Genomic DNA, 19,217 nt, shown 5'->3' with positions numbered 1-19,217 from the left:
TCCGCGGTGGGCTCTCTCAGCACCTGGGTTGCTGGGTGGGGTGCAGCAGCTGTTAGAAGAGTTGAGGACAGTGGTCCTCACAGTGAGGGCTTCTCCTTTGCCCACAAGGCTGATTGCTAGAGGAACAGAGAGAGACTGACGCTGGTTAGGGAGGAGCATGTGAAGAATTTCTTTAACGATCTTCCTTGCTCTGCTCACCTCCTGTTTCTGTGGCGTCCTGCCTTTATGGAAGCACGCGGAGACTCTGATCTCCACCATGGTATTTTGGAGTCTCCCGGGAAAGCGCATTTTTTCTCTTTTATGCAGCGTAATGATATGCGTCCCAGGTCTGTCGTATTATGATGCAGCAGCCCACGACCTTGGGTGACTCGAAGCCTCTGCGGCTTCAGCTTTCCCATGTGTCTGATGGAACAGTTTCCGCCTGGCCTCCCGCCACAGGGGATTTCTGAGGATCAGATGGGGTTGTGGATATGCAAAACCTTCAGAAGGGGCAGCCTCAGTCGACACTAGGCAGCGCCTGGCCCAGCCGCCTGAGGTCGGGGAAGGGCTGGTTCCAGCTCCTGTTCTGTCACAACTTGCTGAGCCATCCTAGGCAATTCCCTTCCCCTTTCTGGACCAGGCCTGTCCTTTTACAACTGTTCATTCACAATATATATTATATAGATTTTTTAAAATTGTTTTTTAGGGGCCGGCCCAGTGGCGCAGTGGTTAAGTTTGCACGTTCCGCTTCGGCGGCCCAGGGTTCACCAGTTCAGATCCTGGGTGCAGACATGGCACCGCTTGGCAAGCCATGCTATGGTAGGCGTCCCACATATAAGTTAAAGGAAGATGGGCACAGATGTTAGCTCAGGGCCAGTCTTCCTCAGCGAAAAGAGGAGGATTGGCAGCAGTTAGCTCAGGGCTGATCTTCCTCAAAGAAACAAACAACAACAAATAGAACTGCTAGGTCATATGGTAATTCTGTTTAACTTTTTGAGGAATTGCCAAACTGTTTTCCACAGAGGCTGCACCATTTTACATTCCCACCAGCAATACACAAGGGTTCCAGTTTCTCCACGTCCTCGCCTGTACTTGTTAATTGTCCGTCTTTCCGATTACAGCCATCCTAGTGGATGTGAAGTAGTATCTCACTGTGGAAAATGTGTATGACAGAGATTTTTAACCTGCAAAACCCTTTATAAGAAGTGGTTTTACTTCAGACCTTCCGTGTGCAGAAGAGAGCCAAGAGGAGCCCTTCAGGTGAAATGGGAAAGGGGGCCGGAGCCTACCCCTCAGCAGGTCCCAGAGGCAAGGTCTCTGGGTAGTTTGAAGACCACTGGGCTCGAGGTCCTCCAAGCTCTGGAATCCAAGTCTAACCACCAGAGGCTTCCTGAGGAGTGGCCGCCTCAGCCCTCCATGCCATCGCAGTTGCTCTGGGAAGCCCTCAGATCATTTGGCTAAGCTGTGGGGCTGCCCTACGACTGTGCTGGGGTTGCCACAGGGATGAGAGGGAGTCCGATGGCTCCCATCTGTGGTTCCAGCTCTGAAGGCAACTTGCGCAGGCACAGGAAGCGAGCTGGAGAAATGCCACCGCTGCCTCCGTTCCCAAGTCCAGGAAGAACGGTCCTGGGGTTTGCTGACAGTGTGGAGAAGCGCTGCGGCTTCACAATGTTGTCGTGAAGCCAGTGGAATCGCCCTCCCAGCGCTAATGCCCTGGGAGCCAGAGTACGGCTGCTGGCACGCTCCCAGGCTGGTCCGCCATCTCCCACTTCTCTCTCTGCGTTAGCATTCTAGCAGCATCAGGCACTCTGCTGTTTGACGGGCAGAATGTTCTGCATTCTCACGTTGCCTTGGCAGAGGGAGGACCCCTCCCAAGTTCTGTTCTTTTGGTTGCGAGGCTCTGCTGTCCACAGCTGTCAGAGGCTTGAGTCATCAGACACAGATTGTTCTGTTCCCTTGGGTTTAGGTTAGCTTTCTTCTTTTATTGATGGCTGATGCTTTGCAAATAGACGGTTTACAGTACATACAGCGACTTTCACTTAGCTAGAATATTAGATTAACCGGCTTTCTCCCCCCTTAACTTGTTGATTGAGTAAAATGCCACAGTGTCTCTTTGAAGAATGCAGCTTCCTACTTTTACAGATGTGAAAACTGAAGCCCGGGACTTCTAGTAATTGGAGTCAGGGAGGAAAGCGTCAATTGGAAGTCCATCATTTCATTAACGGCCGTAGAGTCACAGAATGTTGGATCCAGAAGCACCTTAGAGACCGTCTAATCCAACCCCTTGGTCTATCAAACATGCCTGTTTAAACCATTGTGTTACTAACAGTTGTGTGTTGATTGTGTTTCTTTCTGTGAAGTTCCCCAGAGGGTGGTGTTCCATGAGCATCAGCCCAGGGCATGGCATGCTAAGTGGGCAAGACAGTAAGTGACCCGAGACGTCCCAGGAGGAAAGGGCTGCAGGGCTGAGCCCGACAGAAAGCGTGTGATGTCTGCATGAGGACGGGCAGGGACGGTGCTGCAGGCTGGGCAGGCAGCCTGTGCAGATGTGGGAGCCACTGACAGGGCTTTCCCAGGGGGTCAGCACGCAGCTGAGAGCAGGTCGGAAAGGGTACAAGTGAGAGGGCCTTGAATGCTAGGATCAAGAGTTTTGTCCTAATTTTTACTTCCCTGGGGGCATCTGATGAATTTTGAGGAGTTTCCAGGCCCTCTTCTCCGTTGCTCCTTCTGTCGCCCCGACCCAGGCCCTTCTAACGGGTCTCCCTGACTCTCTTCTTGTCCCTTCCTGGCCATAGTCCTTGAAGTCCCCCTCCCAGAGGCTTTCTAAAATTCAAATCTGATTGTGTCTCTCCCCATTTTAAGGTCCTTCCACGGCTACCTGTTGCTCACAGGACAAGATCCTGGCTTGTGTGGCTGTGTGGCCTGGAGCCCCCTCCTTCTGCATCCTCACCCCCACCATGCCTCCACCTTCACCAGGTGCCCTGGTTTACTGAGCAGCCTTTTTGCCCAGGCTGCTCCTTCCTTCCCACTCACTTTCTCTGCCTGGTGAACTCCTATTCATCCTTCAAGACCCGGTGTAAATTTCTTTTTGGAGAAGCTTTCCCTGACCCGCCTGAGGCCAACATCATGCCTTGAAGGTGTTTCTGCTTTGAAGCTCACATTGTGTTGTAATTCTCTACTTCCAAAATACTGGGTAGCTCCCATTTGTGAGTGTTTGCTGTGTGGTGGGCCCTGGGCTAAGCCCCATGCAGGCATTACCCCATGTTATTCTCACAGTAACCATATGAGATGCGTTCTATCTTAGCTCCACTTACAGATGAGGAAGGTAAGGCTCAGAGGAGTGGTGTGACTTGCCCGAGGCAGGCAGCTGGAGGGTGACAGAGCTGGGATTTGAGCCCAAATCTGTCTGACTCTATCTCCACGTCCTTCCATCTCCTGCTCCCTGGATCCTGCTGTATCCCCTCGACCCCTGTGAAATGCCCTCAGGAGATGCTGGGCGCGTGAGGGAGTGGAAGCAGTGGGTTGCCATGGTGCAGCAGGTTGGGGAAATGGAGGGAGGCTGGAGAGAAGGGGCTGGGTTTACTCTGGGTCCAGGTGGTGAGAGACCATCAGCCCAGCCCCCCACGGCTAAGCGTTTCTTATCCACCTTCTGTTCCAAGTGGCAGCTTCTGGCCACCTGGGGCCAGGCCTGGGGAACTCCAGGCCGAGCAGGCACGCCATGGCAACCTGCCTCCTCTCTGGGGCCTAGAAGGGAGGGAGGACTGGAGAGAGTACAGGGTGTACACTGAGGCTTCTGAGCAGGATTCTGGAGAGGCAGGTCGCTGAGGGCCTGGGTGGCTTCTGCCCTCCCATGAGGGACCCCAGCCTGCAAGTTCTCGTCCCAGCAGGGGAAATGTCACTTCCACCTCTGTCCCGGATGAATGGCTGGCTCTGGCCTCCCAGGAGACTATCAGCTCCATCCAGGTATAAATGCTGTCCCCTTCTCACCCCCGGGCTAGAGAGGAAGGAAGAGACAGCTCAAAGGAGTGGGGGCTGGAGTTGCCAAACGAGGTAGGAGCTGGGACAGCCAGGACAAAGCCCTCATTGTCCCAGGGCCATAGGCAGCTCCCTGGCCAACCGGGCGTCTTGCCTGCCTCCCAGGACCCTCCCTAGAGCTCCACCTGGACTTTCCTAGCTCCTCAGCAACACTCGCCCAAGCTGATGTGGAAAAGCGAGGCCTGTCCTCCCATCTGAGCCCTGCCTCCACTGAGAAGTCCTGCTGAAGGCACAGCCTCCTCTTTGCATCCTCCCAAAAGCCAGGAGGGAGGGAGCGGGGGTGGGAAGACGGCTGTGGAAGCCAGGCTGACTGGGGCTAGAACCCAGGGTCTGCTGGGCCTGCGGCTTTGTGACCTTAGGCCCAAATGTGCCAGCAAACCCTGCCTTGAGGACAGCTGTTTGATATAATGGGCCGAGGCTCACAAAAGTGTTCGTTGTGGTTGCCTGGCCACAGAAGGGTTCATCAGTGGCAGGTGATCCTTGAAGCCCTGGCCTACACAGGAGGAAGGACGGTCACCCCTGCCCCCCACACCCCACCTGCTCCTTGTCAAGGCCCTGCTGGGCCCAGGAGGCAGTGAGACGTTGGTGGCTCTCCTGACAAGTGTAGGGGTGCACCATTGTCCCCCCGCCCCTGTCCCGTGCTTCCTCCTCCAGGGGCCAGCCCTGCAGTCCAGGAGACCCTGCCTCGGCAATTGGGCATGGGCGTGGGACGCGTCACCAAGCTGGGGCGAGTAGCTCGAGTGACAGGAGTGGTGTCGGCAGCTCCTGCACCCGACACCTCCAGGCAGACAATGCTGGCTGTGTCTGGGCCCTCTGGGGGAACAGGCCACACTCTGTGTCACAGCCAGGAAACAGGCCACCTGAGCAGCGCCTTTCTTGGCTCAGGAGGCAGCCCCGCCGCTGGTCAGGATGACCAGGCTCCCCGGAGGCCCTGACGCGGGAAGGGGTGGTGTCCCGGGCTGGGGACTCAGGGTTTGAGATCCAGCCCCTCAGCATCTGGTGTTGGCCTGGTTCAGGGTTGGCCCTGCCACACATGGGGGTGTGACTTGGGCAAGTCCCCTCCCTCTCGGATTCCTCATCTGAAAAGGAACGATCGCAACGCTTCCTCATAGGCTTGTTGGGAGGAGTCGATGGCGTAATGTACGTAAAGCGCTTGGCTGGGGGCCTGGCGCAGAGCGGGGCTCAGTGAGTGCTTCTCTCCCAGCATGAGGGAGGGTCCAGGGCACAGTGTCCTGGGCTGACCTGTCACCCAGGCTGCTGTCCTTAGTCCCTGCTCTGAGCATGCCAGGAGGGGACTGGAGTCTCTGGAGCTGGCACAGGACTAGCATGTTGGCTGCAAAGAGCCCAGGCCCCTCCGCCTTGGACTCCAGGAGCTGATGCCCAGTGTGGGCCTCTTCCCCACAACGGCCAACACCCAGCCCAACACGGGGCCTCTCTCCTCCTTAAACTCCCATAGGGCTGCGCTTGGAGCCCAAGGCCTCACCCAGGAAAGGGGCCTAGGGACTCCTGGGCAAGAGCCAGAGGGCCCGAGTCCCCCTACCCACCTGTCAAGAGGGCTGATGATGGGTCTCTGTAATCATGGTCACTTCCTACTGGGTCCAGCCCACCAAGATACCCCAGGGGAGGGCTTCTGCTCCCATCCTCATCCGCTTTGAGCCTATGCCCTGAGTTCCTGGTGCATGTCAGAACCAGCACACGTATTTGCATGGATGGGTGTGGGCATGGCTGTGGGCAGCATGTGTGCTGGAGGGCCTGGCTGCATGTCCTGCATTGTGGGCAGCCCCCTGAGCACATTCACTAAGACTTGTGTGACACAGCTCGGAATGGCAGAGACATGGTCCTTTTGTGTTCATGTGTATCCATATGTCTTTCTACACGTGTGTGGTATGTCGGTCTGTCTTGTCTCCCCTGTAGACGGGAAGCCCCGAGCCACGCATCAACGGGCACTCTGGGAAGGTGACGTCGAGACTAGCCCAGACCAATTTGGGGTTCCTGGTTTTGCTCCAGGAGTCCTCCAGCCTGCAGCCCCTGCTGAGGAGGGAGGATTGACCAGCACAGGGGTGGGGGTCCAAGTGTCAGGGACCCTGGGGGTGCCTGGCTTGTAGCGTGGAGGACTCATTGCTGCGCTGGTGGTCAGGAGGCCCCGCCCTGATGCCCCTGTGACCTCGGGCAAAGCCTTTGCTCTGTCTGGGGCCATTCGCTCATCTGGAGAACGTGGGGTTGGACCAGTGAGTTCTGGCCACCCCTGAGGCTCCGACCATCGTGATTTTAAGTCGGGTGGCGGGAGCCTGCTAAATTCGTTGGTGGAGGCGGCTGTGGCCAGAGCCCGGCCTGCCAGACCCTCTCTCGGTCCCGGGCTGTCCTGCTGAAGGGCGAGAGGAGAAGCCATGCCGGGCAGCGGCCCCAGCGAGAGGATGACGTGGCCCGGTCCGGCCCTCCCCGCGGCCCCCCCAACGCGCCCTCTCTCCTCAGCCCCGGGGACACCACCCATCCCGTCCCTCACCCGGACCCGCAGCCTCATGGCCATGTCCCTGCCGGGCAGTAGACGGGCCTCTGCTGGATCCCGCAGGTGAGTCTACCCCTTCTCAGAACCTTGGCCTCAGAGGGCGGGAGGAGAGGGGGTCTCTGTCCCCACTCTGCCACCGACTTGCCGTACGTCTTTGGACAAACCTTTTCCCATCTTTAAAATGGGCTTGCTAATACTCGCCTGCTCCTGGAACTCTTTGAGGGCTCACATGACACAGTGGATATAAATATTCTTGGAAGAATTAAGCTGTTGGATGCCCACCATCCTCAATGTTGCTGTGTGGTCTTCACAGTTACTGGAGGGGTGTCCCGCAATCTCCCGCTCAGGCTCATTCGGCCTCCCTTGACTTCAACCCCCGTGTGCCCCTCCTCCTGCCTGCCCCTTTCCTTTCCACGTCTGTCTCAGTCCCTGCAGGGACCTCCCCCTCTGGGCTTGGGGACCCTAGAAGTCAAGGACCCTTGGTAAGGGCAGGTGGGGCCCCGCCCTCGGCCCGCAGCCCTGCCCAGCGTCCTTTCTTGTCCTGGGGAGCCAGGAGGACCAACCTCCTTCTGGTTTTCCATCTTGATTTGCACTGTCTGTTCTGTCACCCCTGTCTGTGCGTCCCCCCTCCCCTCTGCTTCTCTCCCCGGCGGTGACCCCAAAGTGGGGGCCCTTTGGGCCGCAGCGGCCTGGCGGTGTTCGCGCAGTGTCCGCAGCTGCCTGCCAGCCAGAACGAGCACCTGCCTCTTCTTCCCGCCTCCAGGCGCACCTCTCCGCCCGTGAGCGTGCGGGATGCCTATGGCACCTCTTCTCTCAGCAGCAGCAGCAACTCGGGCTCCTACAAGGGCAGTGACAGCAGCCCCACGCCCAGGTAACCAGCCCCTCCCCTCCACCTGGCCAGCCCCGCTGGCTGGGAACCTGGGTGCCCTGGGGGTGGGGAGAAGGTGGGTGTTCTAAATGTCTCGACTCCAGCACACTCCCTGGCTGTGCGACCTTGAGCAGGTCACTTCTCTCCAAGCCTCAGTTCCTATCTTTAAGATGGATGTGATAATACCCAGCTGCACATGACCTGATATAGTGGCTTAGACACACTAGGGGTGACGCTTTCAGAGCAAGGGGCCAGAGGCAGGCAGCTCCCGCAAGTGTAAGGGACGCTGCCTCCTGTCTTCCTGCTCCACCATCCTTGGTGTACAGCTTCTGTCCTCATTGTTACAAGATGGCTCCTGCACCTCCAGGCATCAGGTTGGCATCCAGGAAGGAAGAAGGCAGAAAGGCCAGGGCCCTCCCCACTCCCTAGAGGCTGGTGTTTCTCAGAAGGGACACCCTCCCCAGGGAACTCTGTCTACCCCTTGCTGGCTGGAACTGGGGGACGTGACTGACCGGCTGCTCCTGTTCTCCCCGGTGCAGTGCCACCGCAGACAAAGCTGGAGTTCTGTTGGGAAAAAGGCAAGAATGAATGTCGGAAGGCAACTTTCGAGTCTGCCATCTTGCTCTTCTCAGGGCGGGGCACTGAGGGTGGGAGAGGTGGGGTTGGTTTAGAAAGCACAGTGTGTCTCGAATGCAGCCTGTGTTAAGTGGTACTCTCAGGAAAGGTGCCCGAGACTGAAGATGAGAAGCAGGATCTGGGTTGGGGAGACAGGCACAGGGGAGCTGTGGGTCCTCGAAGACCGGGAAGGAACAGCTGTGATGGCCACGCCCCATCCCGTTTTCCTTTTGAAATACAAGGGGAGGTGGGGCACGTGGGCGTGGGATGCAGTCACTTCCTGTCTCTGAGTCTGCATTGCCTTATCTGTAAAGTGGAGTGAACAACCCCGGAGGCTTCAGCGAGTTCTGCACCTGCCGTACACTGCCAGGGGCCCGTAGCGTAACCGCATCATTAGGAGGCACAAGAAGGCCAGGAGACTGGCTTCAGCTCCCCTCGCCGGAGCACCGCCCAGGATGGCTTGTCTTGCCTCTTCCAACAGAGACCGTGTCGTGTGTGTGAAGTGATGTCTGGATCCTGCTGAGGCAGCAGCTCTCAGAATTTTCCATCATGACACCGTGATGGGTGACACATGTATGCAGGAGCATACCCCAGCTTCTTGGCCATAACCCCCACCCCCCAGAACGTGGGGGGCATGAGTGAGGCTGATGCCTTCCCTGACACTTTGAAAAGTATACAGTTGGCAACTTTAATACTTCTTCATTAGTAGCAGATTTTTGTAATGCATGTCATAACTGCCCTCGGGGGCAGTCCCAACCCTGAGGCTGAGAACTGTGCCATGCAAGGGTCTTCTTGCCCCCCATGAGAGGCACTGCTGCTGGGGGCATCAGGCCCTCGCTGTGGCCTCACAGTAAATAGCCAGGCATCCCAAGGCGTGAAGAGCCAAGAAACGTGAGTGATAGTGTAGTTTTCTTGTTATTTATATGTCCGTATTATTTTCCCCACAAAGATAGAGCTAGTGACTAAAAATGTATGAATGTTAAGTGTTATATTGGGAAAAAACACCCATAAAAGCTAGTGGAAAAAGTTAAAATCGTTCCTTCCTCTCTAATCCTCTCCTCTTCCTGGTTTATCCAGTCCTGGCCCCTCCACCCCTGGGCTTGGGGGAACACCCTTCTTACTCGCCGCAGACCTGCGCCCCTCTGCCGAAGTCCTGGCAGGGTCCCGGCTGTCTGCAGGACTAGTGCTGGGCTGTCTGAGGTCCACACCCTTGCTGGCTGGCTTCTCTTTTAGAAGGAGATTTCATAGGAATCCCTTAGCTCCCAGCCCACACCACTCCTCTGCCCCTCGTTGCATGGAAAACCGGCCTGCATGGAGCTTGAATTTGAATGTAGGGACCATGAGGCGAGTAAGTAGAAGAGAATCATTTCTCATTCTCTCCACTTCCGTCGCCACTTTCTCTTCGACAGTTTACCATGTACAAATACGTTCTCCTCAATAAACGTTAGACAGCGTCCACAACACTTTTGAAACTGCCTCCAACTTGGCTGCTTCAGCAAATGGGCCTCCCCAGGGCCTGTCTTTTCCAGGCCCATAAAATGTCATTGCCCCTCCCTAGTCCTGGGGGTCCCCATCCCCTAAAGGAGCAGAGCTGGGTGACAACAAGGCCTCTGCCAAGTTGTGTGAGAATGTGCCCAGGTTTTTAAGCCCAGATCCCAAGGGGTTTCTTTGTGAGCAGAACAACCCACAGGCAGGAAGCTGGGAGTCTAGGAGGCCAGGCCACAGTCTGTGGGTGGAACTGGGTGCTCCCCTTCCCTGGGTGAAAGCCTTGGCATCCACCCCTCCTCTACTGGGTGGAGGTTCCTCCTCCTCGCACTGGGGGGACCAGGGTGTGCTCACTACATGCACGCCTGTGCCGCCTGGTGCTGGGGAGCATGTGGCTGCGGGCAGCAGTGAGTGTACAACCTGCTGCCACCTCAGGGCACAGCTGTTAATGAGTGGATGCCCAGAGCCAGCAGGCGGTCACACATGTGCTTGAGTGTGCCCCTCCAGTGCACATGTGTACATGCAGATGGAAAGGGTCTGCATGCATTTGTGTGAAGGCGTGCATGGGCTGGTGTCCTAGTATTTGCGACTGCCCATGAGGACGGCAGCAAGATGGTGGGTACGCGCTGGCACAGGTGTGTGCACACGAATGTGGGCATGCAGGCACAAATGGACCGAGAATCAATGTACTCAGATGTGCACTCCAAGTAAGTGTGCGTGTGCATGTAGTGCAAGCCCACGTGTATGTGAGGACAGGCGAGGAGGGCATCAGAGTGTGATGGAGACAGCTGTGCCTGCACACACCCGTCTGCCCTCCCTGTCCCCGTCCTGGTCCTGCAGACCAGGCTGTGAGGGCTCTCAGCTCTGGGAGATGTTTCCTCCTGCACAAGGGAGAGTCCTTGTCATCATGCAGACCCCCCACGCGGGCCCTGGGAGACTTACGGGGAGAGGGTGGCCTCTCCCACCCCAGCCTCCAGCCCCCAAACTCGTCCTCTGGGTTGGGAGACTGGACACCTGAGCTCTGGAATGCACCACTGGGACTGGATTGACAGAGATGGTGTTGGTAGAGTGCCCGGCATGGTGCCAGGCTTGTGCACATGCTCTGTAATCTGTTTCCCCTCCAGCTAGAGGAGCCCTGAGCCCCCTACCCTGACGCCGTGGTCCTCACTCAGAAGAACTACAGTAAAACCCGCCTTCCAGAAGGGCTGGTGCTCTCCTGCCCACACGGGCCCTGTGGGGGAGGCCTGGCCTGGAGCCCGCTGGTGGCCAGGGAGCCTGGATGGTTAGGCTGGCGTCCCCTTGCTCCCTGGAGGCACAGGGCCTGTGCCTGGCCAAGCTCTTCCTCCCTGCCCACTGACAAGCCTCCCCTTGCAGGCGCTCCATGAAGTACACACTGTGCAGCGACAACCATGGCATCAAGCCGCCCACCCCGGAGCAGTACCTGACCCCCCTGCAGCAGAAGGAGGTGTGCATCCGGCACCTGAAGGCCCGGCTGAAGGACACGCAGGACCGGCTCCAGGACCGGTGAGCGGGCAGCCCCAGGGCAGCCTGGGACACATCACAGCTCCACATCAGAGGAACCAGGGCCCTGGGGCCTCTCTGGGAAAAATGAGTGGCTGGGGCCTCCTTCCCAGCAAAGCCCCGTTGGAGCCCATTTCTTGAGCCCCAGCCCATCCCTGTCTTCCCCTCAACTCTCCTTGACTGTACGGGATTGCTGCTTGGGGCCAGGCTGGGAGCATGTCCCCGTGAGGGCCTTCGGACCGCCCCCCAGCAGTGCTCTCCCCGTTTTAGCCTGGCAGCCCCTTGGGGCCACTTCTTAGCCTGTGGCTCCTTTTGTCCTGGGGGTAGGAGCGCAGGGCGTTTCTCCTGGCTTACCTGCCCTGTGGGGACAATCTTTGGCTCTCCTTTACTTCCTCCCAGCGAGTCACTGGGGGCTCTTGGCCCACCAGCTCAGGCCCCAGAAGCCTTCCTTCTCATCTGCTTACGGGTGTACGATCATGAGGAATCTTTCTCTGAGCTCCTGCCCCGCCCAGGGGTCTGTCAGGAGCCTGCGCAGGCTCATCGGAGTGCATTCTCCAGACCTGAAGGCCAATCCTAACCCCCCAGCCTCTGCCTCTCCAGGCTGGCAGCTTCGTCTTGATGGTGGAAGCTTCAGGGCTGCCGTCTGATCTCTTCTTCATCTTAACCACCCTTCCCAGACTCTGTCAATTGAGATACACAGCCAAATGCGAGCTGGACGAGGCGCTGTGCAGGGCACTGGAGGTCAGGGCAGGCCACCCCAGCCACGTCTTCCTATCTTTTCTTTTTATATATATATAACAGTTTTATTGAGATGTAACTCACATACCATCCAATTTTTTCTTCTTCTTCTTCTTCTCCCCAAAGCCCCCCAATACATAGTTGCATATTCTAGTTGTAGGTCCTCTGGCTCTGCTATGTGGGACGCTGCCTCAGCATGACCTGATGAGCAGTACTAGGTCCGTGCTGAGGATCCAAACAGGTGAAACCCAGGGCCACTGAAGTGGAGCGCACCAACTTAACCACTCAGCCACGGGGCCGGCCCCCACATAACATACAATTTGATGGTTTTTATTATATTCATAAAATTGAGCAACCATCGCCAGTATCTGATTCTAGAACATTTTCATCACCCTGAAAGAAACCTCATTCCCAGTAGCATTCATGCCCCAACCACCCGAGTCCCTGGCAGCCACTAACCTTTCTGTCTCTCTGGATTTGTCTGTTCTGGACATTGTGTATAAATGGAAGCATTCAGTATGCATGGCCACATTATCCTTGACCAGAGGTCTGCCAAATGGCCAGTCCAGTTTGGATTTGTTGTGGTTTTGGAGTGCAGAGGTTCCAAGTGGCATTCTGTGGGCCTCCTAGTCTGTAGAGCTGGGATTTCTACTTTTATTTCCCATCGTCTTCTCAGTGATATCCTGGGTCAGCTTGGCCATTTGCACTAATGTCCTCAGGAAGCAGACAGCCCATCTCCCAGCTTCCTTTCGAGGGCTGCCCTGGCGGCTCAGAGCTGACCATCTGCCTGCATGGTTTGGGCGGATGCCCTGTCATGGACACGCCTTGCACCTCAGCCCCCTGGCCGCTCTCTGCCTGCTACACCCACAGTTCTTTCCTGGCTATGTGTCACTCTCCGCACACTCTCTGGATGTTGCATTTGATCCCTGTCATCCCCACAGGGAAGGAGCCTGCCTGCTCCTCAGAGATGCGTCTACACTCTGTGCCTTCACAGAAGGGTCTCCACTTCCTGAGACGCCCTCTCCCCCATCTTGCTGCCTTGGCAAACATCCTTCAAGACCCAGTTCAAATGCAGTGTCCTGCAGCCCACTGAGACCTGGACAGGGCAGGGAAGCCATAGGTCCCTGGGGTCCTACTGGCTCCAAGGAGATGGCATGAGAGCAGCTGAACTGAGCATGCCCAGCTCCTCCTTCCTTGGCATCAGTGAGGAGGGGGAGAGAGACGGGAGGTTACCCTGGAGTGAGCCCCTACCCCGAGGCAGGAGGAGTGAAGAACAGGCATCCTGCATACCTGTTGGCATGTCTCTTATTGCCACTCTGAGCAGCTCTGGTCCCCGCAGCCATCCCACTGCCAACCCTGAGCTGTATCAGGTTCAGCAGTCCGTCCCCTTCCAGACCATGCCATGTCCGACCTTCATGGCCACTGCAGCCCCTCAGTCCCAGTCGCTTCAGCGAATTGTTGCATGAGGTTCCTGGGGCATCTCCTGAACAGAATTTCCCACCTGACTGAAAAGTACGTGGTGCTTGATCTGGGTTGGTCACTCTGCCAGGTCTGCAAGCCCCAAAGTGACAGTCGTGCCTTTTGTGGGTTGTATTTACAAGAACGTAGGGTTGGGCTGAGCGGCTGCGTGTGGGCTGGGTTACTAAGAAATGTGCAGGACGAGGGCCACGGGGCAGGATTTCCTCTCTTGAGTGATTTTCCTCCTCTCTCGCTGCCTTTAGTCCATCTTGTCCAGTCTTGCCCTGGGTTTACCTCTGGACTCGATGGCATGTTTTTCTAACTTGTCTCCCTCCCCTGTGCCCCTGGATGCATCTATGACTCAGGGATTTAAAAGCCTGAGTGTTTCTGCATGAGTCTTCCGACTCTCTGCTCTGCCACAGCTCACCCCTCCTCTCAGGAGCAGCTCTGTGCCTTTCCTGTCCATCTTTTCACCCCATCCTCTTTGCAGTGGATACGAAGAGGAGATGTCCAGCATGGATAGAAGAGAGACAGGCTGTTTTCATCATTCTCCTCTGATTCATGCCCCCACTGGAGGGAAGACGTAAAATTACCAGCTTCCCCCCTACATTGAAGGCCGTAATTTCTCTCATAAAAACAAAGTGGTCCACCGCCCTCTCCCCAGGGCTCTCTGGCCAAATAGCCCTTCATTTCAAATTTCCACAACCAGCTGGAGTAAGAGGCCACATCCCTTTCTGTAGAGCAGAGATTTTAGCTTTAGTTTTTATTGTTTTATGCTAAGATATATTAGGTTTTTATAGCAGTAGCATTTTTAAATTGAGAACTGTTACTGACTAGTCTCTTCCTCAGGTCATAGATTTCCATGTGGACGGTCATGTGCATTTCGGCCCCTAAGGGTGGGAATGCGGTGGGGTCTCCTGTCACCATTTCTTCCCCCCATCCTGGAGGCCTCTCCTGTCTTGACCCTTGGCCCCCTCTCCTGCCCCCTCTCAGAAGAAGGGAGGAACGTTGAGCCCTTCCTTTTGTTTTTAGCTCTGAGCGGCCGCAGCACAGGCCCTCTCTCCTTGGTGACAGCCCCCTCCTTGCCTGTCCTTGGTGATGGTGACAGGCCAGGCAGTGAGCGTGGGTGTCTCCTCTGCTCACAGGGACACAGAGATCGATGACCTGAAGACGCAGCTGTCGCGCATGCAGGAGGACTGGATCGAGGAGGAGTGCCACCGGGTGGAAGCCCAGCTGGCCTTGAAGGAGGCCCGCAAGGAGATCAAGCAGCTCAAACAGGTCATCGACACGGTCAAGAACAACCTGATCGACAAGGACAAGGGGCTGCAGAAGTACTTCGTGGACATCAACATCCAGAACAAGAAGCTGGAGACGCTGCTGCACAGCATGGAGGTGGCTCAGAACGGCATAGCCAAGGAGGACGGTGCCGGGGAGTCGGCTGGTGGGTCCCCCGCCCGCTCCCTCACCCGCAGCTCCACCTACACCAAGCTGAGTGACCCAGCCGTCTGCGGTGACCGTCCCCCTGGTGACCACCCTGGCACCTCCACCGAGGATGGGGCTGACAGTGGCTTCGCAGCAACCGATGACACACTGAGCCGGACGGACGCGCTGGAGGGCAGCAGCCTGCTGTCATCTGGGGTGGACTGTGGCCCTGAGGAGACCTCGCTGCACAACTCCTTCAGCCTGGGCCCCCGCTTCCCCGCCAGCAACACCTACGAGAAGCTGCTGTGTGGCATGGAGGCCGGCGTGCAGGCCAGCTGCATGCAGGAGCGTGCCATCCAGACAGACTTCGTGCAGTACCAGCCTGACCTGGACACCATCCTAGAGAAAGTGACCAAGGCCCAGGTCTGTGGGACAGTCCCTGAGTCAGGGGACAGGTGTCTGGAGTTGGATCCCCACCCCCCGGGGCCAAGAGACCCCAGCTCAGCAGTGGTGGTGACGGTGGGTGACGAGCTTGAGGCCCCGGAGCCCATCACCCGAGGGCCGACTCCACACCGGCCTGGTGCCAACCCCAACCCGTCGGTGAGCGTGACATGCCCCATGGAAGAGGAGGAGGAGGCGGCCGCAGCCGAGAAGGAGCCCAAGAGCTACTGGAGCCGCCACTACATCGTGGATCTGCTGGCCGTGGTGGTGCCGGCCGTGCCCACCGTGGCCTGGCTCTGCCGCTCCCAGCGGCGCCAGGGCCAGCCCATTTACAACATCAGCTCCCTGCTGCGGGGCTGCTGCACTGTGGCCTTGCACTCCATCCGCAGGATCAGCTGCCGCTCGCTGAGCCCGAGCGAGGCCGGTGGCGGCTCCCAGCTCTGAGGGGGCCCCATCCCGGCCAGCGGCCCCGGCGGCCTGACCACTGATTGTAGGGGTGCCGTCCTCCCTCTCGCACATTCCTGTGGGGCATCATCTTATTTATTTAGTTTTCGGTTTGGAAGTGTTTTTTTTTTGGGATGTTAACAGTGTTGGGGGCTGGGAGGAGGGGTTGAGGGAAGGCACCCCAAAACTTTGATGGGACAGAAGGGAAGAGAGACCAAGGGCAGGGAGGCCAGCTGACTGGACAAATGGCAGAGAGAAGCTGGCGAGTCCCCCAGCCCGGCCCCTGTCCACCTGGCCCTTCACACAGGGCAGCCCCTGCTCAGGAAGTCTCGGGGGGGAGGCTGGGCTGAGTTGCCCTTCAGCGCTCCCCCAGCCCCACGTCCTGTCCAGTTCTCTGCTCACTCCAGGCCTTCTCTCCCAAGCCACCCCTTGCCCTCGGCCCAGCCTTCTGGCCAGGTACCATCTCCTCAGATGGAGGCAGCTACAGCCCAAAGTATAGGCACCTGGGACTCTGAACAGGGTCTGGAGCCACTGGGCCTGGGCTGGAGCTCCAGCCTCCTCAGGTACTGCCCTCTCTGGGATTCTGAAGCGCAGTCAAGGCCACGGGCTAGAGGAAAGACAATGACGGGCAAGAGGTGGCAGAGGGCAGCGTGGCTTCTGTGTCTGTCTGTTCGTCCAGACCTTCCTCACGATCCACTTTCCTCTTGGCGTTTCTGGGTGCGTCTGATAATTCTTCCTGTGAGAGCCAAACCAGACGGGCTCGGTGCTGGGGTAGAGCACTGGCCTGGGCCCCAGCTCGCCTCTGGAGACTCTGCCAGCACAAGAGGAGCAGGCAGGGGCTGGCAGCTTGGGGGCGGGGCTCCTCCAGCCTTCTGAGATGAGGCCCTGTCGTCTGGGAGTCAGGGCTGGACTCACAATCTTCAGCTGGTTCGAAAAGCCAGAGGCTGTGACTGCCTCCGAGAGCTTCCCCTGAGCTGCTCTGGGGGTCGCAGGCCCACTCCTGCTTTGCACTACGTTCACTTTGGAGCTTGGTTCTCTGTACCCCAGGGTCTCCTGTGAGGGGGCTGCTTGCTTTCTAAGGGTGAGGGATCCTAAAGCTTAGACCTCCCAGCCTCGGGGGGGAATTCTGACAGGATGAATGGCAAGATGGGGTACGGAAGCCATGATGTTTGTCCAGGCCAAAGCGGGGTGCCCTGGGGTGTTTCCTGGCTGGGGTGGGGCGGACGGGAGCCCTGCAGCCTCCTGCTCCCAGCCCAAGCCCTGGTGGCCTGGGAAGGCCCACTGTGGCCCCTCCTTCCTCAGGACCACATCTGGGACCCCAGCAAAGCTGCTGACATTTTATCCCCATGATTAGTTTACAGAGTAAAGCCACCCCTCGTCCCCACAGGGCACACATGTCCACCTGGTCACCCGCTCTGCAGAGTTGGGCCCCACAGTGGAGGGCTGGGTACGACCTGTGTCTTACTCCCTCTCTGGCCCAGGGGCCACTCTGGTTCTCTGCCAAGGTTGCTTGCCCACTCCCGCTACTCCCACAGCTGCTGCCTGACTCGTGGGCTCCACCCTTCCTCTCTGTGCCCTCCACTCCAGGGGGGACACCGCATGCACTGGGAGTGGGCAGCCAGCCCCACCATCAGCGACAGCCCTCCCTGCCACACGCTTTGTGCCTCCAAAGCTCCCCCCGCCTCGGTCGGGGCCTCAGACCAGCCATCCTTTGTGGAGCATTTGTGGCCCCAGCTGAACCAAACCCAGACTCCTGGGGCCTGGCTGGGCTGCCCCAGAGAACACTAAGGTGGCGACATGGAGGGCCAGTGGACAAACCCACTCCAAAGCCAAGCCGGGACTGGCCACGGACCCAGCCTCCTGTGCCATGTACTCACGGAGCTGCGTAGTGTCTCCTTAGAAATAGTCAAAGCTTTGCTGAGAAAATAAATGTATGACTATATTTGACAACATAAAAATCTATATATTTTTCACCACTGGAATTTAGCCAAGCTGCGTACCCCTCTGCTCCTGTCCGTGTCTTGCTGTCTGTGGCCTTCCTGTTGTGTCTTGTGTTTTGGTGGATGTGGTCAGGGCTGGGGCCATTGTCCACTCTGTCCTTGCTGCTGGAGAAGCCAGTCCCAAAGGGCTAGACGGGGCTGGACCCGAGGCCTATGGATGAGGCGGGTGGGACTGGCTGCCGCCCTCTGCCGCTGCTCCTGTTGGAGACCTGCCCATCTGGGTTAGAGGGCCCAGCCCAGTGTTCAGGGTCTGCTTTCTGGGGAGTCTGATGGGGCCTTTGACGGGCTTCTCTTCTCCTTGTCAGTGGAGGAGGCAGCTCACGGCCCCAGCCCTGGGACAGCCCGGGACGGTGGTGGCCGGTGGCCCCTGCCCGGCTCCTGGGTGTGTTTGTGTGCGTGCTTGGTATCCGCATCTATGCAAAGGTGCAGCGCGGCTGGGGCGGCTCCACGCGGCAGAGGTGTGCAGCCTGCGGGCTCGGGCACCAGGCCCTGGCTCTGAGGGGCTGCTGCGCGAGGCCAGGGCCAGGGCGCCCGCTGAGAGCTCATCCTCTAAAGCTTGGCCCTTTACCTTCCCGCTTACCACCCCCTCCTGTTGGGCTGTGACCTTCCCTCCTGCCCTCGGCTTCTGGAACAGAAGTCTTCGGGGCCTCCCCTCTGCCCAGCCTCCAGCAGGAGCTGATCAGGACCCAAGGACAACATTGCCAGGAACCACCTTCTGGAGCTGCTTGTCCCTTGGAGCCCAGCAGCTGGAAGCAGCTTTTCCTTAGTTGCAGGGCCTGGGCCAGGCGGCCCTGCTGCGCCTCTGGTCCAGGCTCAGGCAGGAATCCAAGTTGGGGGCTGGGACTCTGCACAGAGAGCTGGCCTCGAGTGGAGTTTAGTCCAAATATCTCCCAAGGGGATAACTTAGCTTTTTACCGAACACCCTTCCCAGTCGCCAATAGCATGGGGCTATCTGACAGCACCTTGGGGCGGAGTGGACAAATGACCAGGTTCTGGGGCTGAGGCCGACTGAGGGGCCTCTGCCCCGTGAATCATGACCCCTCTCTGACCCAGGGGGACAGTGCACACGAGTCATGGTGCACACACATTCGGCCATCCCCTTCATGGAGAATCCAGGGGATGCAGGAAGGGGGGAGGTGGGGCGGGGTCTTCACTTTCGTCTCCTTTGTCCTTTTGTTCATGCAGAGTTGTACCTGCAGCAGACAGCTCTGAATTAAAGCATGAAAACACAGCAAGACCTTGGCCTGGCTTCTTTATATTGTGTCTTTTTTCTCAGGGGGCGAAGGGGGCTCACTCTGTCCCCGCCAGCCTGGGAGTCAGAATGTGCGCGTTGGAAGAAGCTGCGGGCAGAGATCTTGTCCGAGGTGGAGGGAACCAGAGAGCTGTGTGCTGGTTCAGCTCTGCCACGCATCTGCTGTGGGCAGCTGGCAGTCACTCCATCCTGGGGCTCAGGCAAAGGACCTAGAAGCACCTCCTTGCTACCACCAACCCCCCCTCCTCCCCCCACCAAGTGTCAGACCCGCTGGGCCCTGTCAGTGCGTCCTTCTGTCCTTGGCCGTACCCTGGGGCAGTTCTCATTCTCATTCTGCAGATGCAGAAGCAGGCCACGGTCGCTGAGCAGAGGCTGCTCCCGAGCCAGCGCCCCTCTTCCAGAGTCCCACGCTGTCCCCACTCGGACTGGCAGAGAGCACGTGACAGTGGCACA

General features: G+C 58.0%; 1 protein-coding gene across 6 annotated transcripts in view; it reads left to right on the top strand.

Moving 5' to 3' along the window:
• The window catches only part of SNPH (syntaphilin), a 39,349-nt gene extending 20,602 nt beyond the window's left edge, over positions 1 to 18,747 (top strand). The window contains exons 3-7 of one of the 6 annotated variants that reach the window (XM_070246936.1): positions 2,340 to 2,403; positions 5,929 to 6,583; positions 7,284 to 7,391; positions 10,863 to 11,012; positions 14,351 to 18,747. In XM_070246936.1, coding sequence (XP_070103037.1) covers positions 6,402 to 6,583; positions 7,284 to 7,391; positions 10,863 to 11,012; positions 14,351 to 15,512 — 1,602 coding nt within the window. In that variant the 5' untranslated portion in view covers positions 2,340 to 2,403; positions 5,929 to 6,401 and the 3' untranslated portion in view covers positions 15,513 to 18,747. Of the gene's footprint in view, positions 1 to 2,339; positions 2,404 to 5,928; positions 6,584 to 7,184; positions 7,392 to 10,862; positions 11,013 to 14,350 lie in introns of all 6 variants that reach the window. The other 5 variants (XM_070246938.1, XM_070246934.1, XM_023626257.2 and 2 more) reach the window with 5 other exon arrangements.
• The last annotated feature ends 470 nt before the right edge of the window (positions 18,748 to 19,217 follow it).

The sequence above is a fragment of the Equus caballus genome, chromosome 22 (assembly GCF_041296265.1).
Source record: "Equus caballus isolate H_3958 breed thoroughbred chromosome 22, TB-T2T, whole genome shotgun sequence".
NCBI classification, from domain to species: domain Eukaryota; kingdom Metazoa; phylum Chordata; class Mammalia; order Perissodactyla; family Equidae; genus Equus; species Equus caballus.
Note: the sequence above shows the minus strand (reverse complement) of the source record. Positions and strands in the feature narration are given on the sequence as shown.